This window comes from Anomaloglossus baeobatrachus, assembly GCF_048569485.1.
Source record: "Anomaloglossus baeobatrachus isolate aAnoBae1 chromosome 5 unlocalized genomic scaffold, aAnoBae1.hap1 SUPER_5_unloc_3, whole genome shotgun sequence".
In the NCBI taxonomy this organism is placed as follows: domain Eukaryota; kingdom Metazoa; phylum Chordata; class Amphibia; order Anura; family Aromobatidae; genus Anomaloglossus; species Anomaloglossus baeobatrachus.
The window spans coordinates 306,762-312,761 of record NW_027441806.1 but is presented as its reverse complement, the minus strand read 5'-3'; the positions used below and the strand labels follow the sequence as shown (position 1 = coordinate 312,761).

The window sequence follows — 6,000 nt, the reverse complement described above, 5'->3', positions numbered from 1 at the left end:
TAGCAGGAAGGGTGACATTTATCAGGATGAGGTACATTTACCAGGATAAGGGAACATGCCTGGATGAGGTACATTTACCAGGATGGGGTACATTTACCAGGATGGGGTACATTTACCAGGATGGGGTACATTTACCAGGATGGGGTACATTTACCAGGATGGGGCCATGATGTGGACAAATATACCAGAATGTAGGAAATATATATCAGGATGGGGGACATGTTTACCAGGAAGTGGCCAGGAAGGGGGACATAACTACACAATGGAGGGGGAGGGGAGCCACTCGTACGTCTTTATGGGATTTCAAGATGTTCAGACTTTGAAATGTAGATGTGGGTTACAGGGTGACATCTGATTGCATTCCAGGCTAAAATCTCTGTCTAATATGCTGCAATTTCTTTCCAGAAAGATCAATCCAACTGCTGTGTCTGGAAAGGGCTCAGCTTCAATGTGTGGTAAGCACGAATGAGCGTGATGCCCCCTGCTGGAGAGAAGAGAAGACTGCAAAGGTAAGGTTAAAATCAATTATTTACATAATAGGATCGGTTGGCACTTCGGAAAAAAAAATGGGTTTAGAATTACAGTTTGGGCACTCGGCCTGTAAAAGGTTCGCCATGACTGCTCTAGTGCCTTCTGTAAATCGGGTGAGACTCGTCCATTCAGGTCTGTGTCTGCACAATCCATCAGATTCCCACCAGCTCCACCATACAGCAGACATTGTGTTACGGGTACATTGCAGTTCTGTAATGGAGGAAGCTGTAAATGGTCTTGTAAATTATTAATAGCGGCTGTAAATACCGGATTGTGTATGGATGACAAATAAGAAAAGCCTTGTCCTAGTTTTCTGGATGAAGCTGTGATGATTCTTTATCCGGCCGTGTGATCCCGGCATTAGAGGCCGTTACATCCCGGGAAGAGAGGATTTATCTAGAGAGTGTAAAATCTTTCCCTTCCCTGAATATTTCTGCCTCCGGTCACATCCCGTCTGCCGGTATAACGGGCTCCGCACCACAAAACTCACATCCAACTCATCAATTGTGGTGTTTTCTAAGTCACTTTTTTTTATCTTCTCGTATTAATGTTTTTTGTTACAAATTCTTCACAATGGAGCAAGTGGATCATGAATTTTGCACACAATAGAAACGCTTTGTATTTTTCCCTGTGACCTGTGTTTTTTACTTTTTAGTACAAAATGTCTCTTCTTCCTAAATGGCGACAAGTTTGCACCAAAATATTTGCTATACATAAATATCTCGGGTGTGGACTTGACAACATTTTTGACAAAATGTCATCGTTTTTTGAAAGTAGAAATACCGTTACTTTAAAAACTATTCACACCCGATGAACCTTTTCACATTACAGCCACAAACAAGTGGATTTTATTGGGGTTTTATGTGATACGAACACAAAGTAGCAAACACTTGTGACGTATAAAGGAAATTATACATGGATTTCTAAATGTGTTAAGAAATTTAACTCTGAAAATTGTGATGTGCATTAGTATTCAGCCCCCTGAGTGAATACTTTGCAGGACCCTCCTTTCACTGCAATTGCTGCTACCAGTCTCTTGGGGGCATGCATCTACCAGCTTTGCACATCTAGAGGTGACATTTTTGCCCCTTTTACTTTACAAAACAGCTGTATCTCAGGTAAATTGGATGACGGCGTCTGTGAAGCAATTTTCAATTCTTATTCTTTTGCTTTTAAAAAAATTAATTCTTCTATAAAGACCAAATTTGTAGAGTTTATGACTTATAGTTGTCCTGTGGACAGATCCTCCCCCTGAGCTCTGGATCTCTCCTGCTTTTCCACTGACCACAGGCCTCTTGGCTGCTTCTCTATAATTAGTGCTCTCCTTGCTTGGGATGTCAGTTTAGGTGGACAGCCATGTCTTTGCCGTTTTGCAGTTGTGCTATATGTGACAACTCAGCATCTGGAGATTTGTGTGAGGGGTGAACTGTTCTTAATTAGGCCAAACCTTTTGTTTCTTTGATTGCCAAATCAAGAGAAGTTGGCCATTGTTTAATGTCAGACTGACTGGAGCCATATATCCTGTTAAATATGGATTGCCTCAGCCTCTTTGACTATGTCAATTAGAGGAATATTATGCAGTCGAATTGAACTGAACCAATGAGAGAACAGCCATCTCCCACCAATCCTGTAAGATACAATACTCTGAAGTGAGAACTTAGGGTATAAAAAGGGCTTTGCTCCTCTTTCCACATTTATTTTGCAGGCCTTCAGCCTAAAATCAACATTTTTAGCTGAAAGATCACAGATCTGCTTCACTGCTCAATGCTGAGCCCAAAATTGTACCTGGAGAACCCAGGTGAGGACAATTCAGTTGCCTGGCTAAATGCTGTATCTTGCTGTGCTCAGTCATTTTTGTAAGCTTGCCACTATCTCCTCTCAGTGGGTGCTCATCAAAAGCGGGGTGCTGCTGACTGGGATAGTTAGCCCAGGAAGCCCCGAAGTCGCAAAGATTCTAATCCCTTGCGAGCCAACGGATGGGAGAGACTTTGTCGCTTGTACCATCTTGTGATCTTGCTGGAAATGTACGATACGTGTTTACCTGTTGGTGAACCAGTAACGTCCTACCAATGTGTAGTTCCCTCGCCCTGTGTTGTCTGAGAAGTGTTCTGCCCACAAAAAATAAGTGCGAGCATTCAGTGGGATGAGCCCTGGTCCGAGCAGTCTTTCTGAAGACAGTCAGGCCAGCGGACGACTGCACCCACTGACCCTTATGTCTCCACACTATACTCCTGCCATTTTTGGATGATGGATTGAAAAGTGCTTAGTGAGATGTTCAGAGCTTTGGCTATTTTTTTTATAACTGTACCCTGCTTTACTCTTCTCCACAACTTTATCCCTGACCTGTCTGGTGGGTTCCTTGGTTTTCAAGATGCTGTTTGATCCCTAATGTTCTGAAACAAAACTTGTGAAATCTTCACTAAACAGTTGTAGTTATACTGAGAATAAATGATACAGGTGACTCAAATTACTAATTATGTGACTTCTGGAAGCAATTGGTCACTCAGGGGCATCATACTACAAGGGGCTTAATACAAATGCACGTCACTATATTCAGATTTATATTTTTAAATATTTAGAAAACCATCTATCATTTCCTTTACACTTCACAAATACTTGTTACTTAATGCTGGTATATCGCATAAAATCACAATAAAATACATGTATGTTTGTGGGTGTAACGTAAAAATAAGCGGAAACGTTCTGGGGGTGTGAATACCTATACAAGGGGCAAAATTCCTCCATGACTAAAAATATCAGACTAGTTCCCTGGATCGATGTCCCATCACAAAATCTAGTCCTGATAACCTGCCATAATATACTTTTTACGGAAGGCATCCAAGCCCACCTTGAATTTTTGTAGTCTATCAACATTTATCACATCATGTGTCAGAGAGTTCCATATTCTCACTGCTCTTACAGTAGAGAATCCCCATCTGTGATTATGATTGAACCTCCTTGTCATCATTGCAGGCCTCAGTTGTAAAAAGCTCATTAGAAATATCTCAGTCATGCCCCTGATATACTTGTACATTGTAATAAAATCGCCCCGTAGCCTTTGTGTTTCTAAAATAAATAACCCCAAACTTGCTAACCTGTCCTCCTATTGCAGACCTTCCATTCCTTTACTGGTCGCTCTTCTCTGCACCCGCTCTAGTTCAGTTATGTCCTCCTCATTCACTGGAGCCCAAAATTGTGCAGAATATTGTAAGTGTGGCCGCACTAGTGACTTGTATAGAGGCAAAACTGTTCTTGTCCGGAGCATCTGTGCCTCGTTCACTGCATCCTATTATGTTATCTGCCTTGGCAGCAGCTTCCTGGCACTGATTGGTTTTCTCGTCCAGCCAGATACCCACGTCTTTTTCAGTGTCACTTTTCCACAGTAACTATTTAAAAAAATTGACGTTTAAGAATCAGCCGAAAAAATCTGGAAATATAAACCCCTGCAAACTATTATCAAATAGTCACGTGCCATACATGTGGGAGAAAGCCGCTTCATAATATTATTGAATCGAGGTTCTTCATTTCGGTTAATGCAGCCCCAAAACCATGAATTGTCTTCTTCTTCATGTCCTACATGTTAGCGTTATTTCTGCAGCCAGTTATCGGATATAAAGTCTCCAGTAATTATATTACTGTACAGGATTCTTTATGATGTTACATCGTCATCTTCTCCCCATTCAGGTCCCTACAATATCGGATCCTCTCAGTACAGATCTTCTATAGAAGAGAATTCTCCTGATTGCCCCGTGAAGGATGGATATGGACAGGGACAAGATGGCGGAGAGGATATTAGACCTCACCCTAGAGATCCTCTTCCGGCTTACTGGAGAGGTGAGAGATTCTGATGACGTCACATTACATCATTCTTATCTATGGGAATAACAGATGGACAGAACTGGAGAGGTGAGGACTCTGGAAATGTCTGGAGTGAGATTTATTACTGTGTCTCTCCATAACAAGGATTACACAGTAGTGAAGAAGACCTCTAGTGAGCGCTGTCAGGCCCCTGTGTCTGAGGGATGGGGAAGACCCCTGAGCCCAATCACGGGGCCTCCACCTCACCCCCCGATACATGAGGACATCAATGACCAGAAGATCCTAGAACTCACCTACAAGATGATTGAGCTGCTGACTGGAGAGGTGACACTGCTGGGAATGCTGGGACATTATACAGTAACGCTATGAAGGGATCGGGGGGTGACGGTATCATTGTATGTGTCAGGTTCCTATAAGGTGTCAGGACGTCACCGTCTATTTCTCCATGGAGGAGTGGGAGTATTTAGAAGGACACAAAGATCTGTACAAGGACGTCATGATGGAGGTTCCCCAGCCCCTCACATCACCAGGTAATAGACAGGACTAAATACACACGGCCTATAATTATCTGTATGTAAGGAATGAATTCAGCCCCTGTATGTGTCTCCTCCAGGTCTATCCAGTAAGAGGACAACACCAGAGAGATGTCCCTGTCCTCTTCTCCCACAGGACTGTAAACAAGAAGATCCCGATGTTCCTCAGGATCATCAGGTAGATGGAGAGAAGGGGCCATGAAATCTCCCTATGATGTGTAGACGGCTGTGAAGGTCTTGTGCTCAGTCTTGTTTTATCCTCCAGTATTATATGTGTTATACTTGTGTAATGAGAGCGGTGGAGATGGCAGGATTAGAGCTGATCATAGATGGGACTTCTCCATCTGTCTGTGACTTTTACAATATTTGTTTCAGGGGGAAGATCTGTCCCATATTAATACTACAGAGACATATGTGAGGCGGGATGAGCGGAGTAAAGAGGAGATTCCTACAGATAACCGCCCAGGTGAGTAGTGACCACTAAATGCAGAGAAGTCACAGATTCTTCTCAGTCACCGGCTGTGGCTGCTTTATCAGGGTTGTAGTCCGGCCATATCAAATGGTCACCATTCTCCTCCTAGACCACCACATGCTCCTCCACCCAAAACTGTTCCCTTTATTTTGGGCATTGGACGCCCTTCTGTTGCATTGAGATCTGTATCAGCCAGATCTTACAGGTAGGATCCATCCTATCACCTGAAATTAGAAGACGTTGACCCTTAGCTGCCCAGATCTCTAATCTGTAAAGCCAAAAGGAAGAACGGAGCCCTAAGCACAGCCATGGGTAGAGTGACCTTTGGAGGGCAAACAAGAGGTTAAAAGCAGAGCAAGCTGGGCTGTGCTGGGGTTTGATACTTTAAGGGGAGGTAGTTTAGGGAGGTGTGGTCAGGAGATTTGTAGGAATGTATATAGGGTGAGGTAAAAGTGGTGGCCTGCAATCGGCACGTAGCCACCACTGCTGAAGGTACCTGTGCCCGTCCTCGCCTTCTCTCATCGCCTGGATCGGAGGATGTCTGCGCTGGAGGATCTTCAGGGACAGCGAGGGGAGCTGCCAGCAGGTCTGATGGAGCAGAGATCCAGGCACGGCTGCAAGAGATTGTGGGAGGACTGCCGGCAG

The 6,000-nt window shown here is 43.8% G+C and overlaps 1 protein-coding gene across 1 annotated transcript in view; it reads left to right on the top strand.

The window, feature by feature from the left end:
- Positions 1 to 4,760: 4,760 nt before the first annotated feature.
- The window catches only part of LOC142259158 (uncharacterized), a 92,502-nt gene continuing 91,262 nt past the window's right edge, over positions 4,761 to 6,000 (top strand). Inside the window, exons 1-3 of the mRNA XM_075331662.1 lie at positions 4,761 to 4,880; positions 4,964 to 5,061; positions 5,259 to 5,349. Of these exons, the coding sequence (XP_075187777.1) occupies positions 4,796 to 4,880; positions 4,964 to 5,061; positions 5,259 to 5,349 (274 nt within the window). The 5' untranslated portion in view covers positions 4,761 to 4,795. The remainder of the gene's footprint in view (positions 4,881 to 4,963; positions 5,062 to 5,258; positions 5,350 to 6,000) is intronic.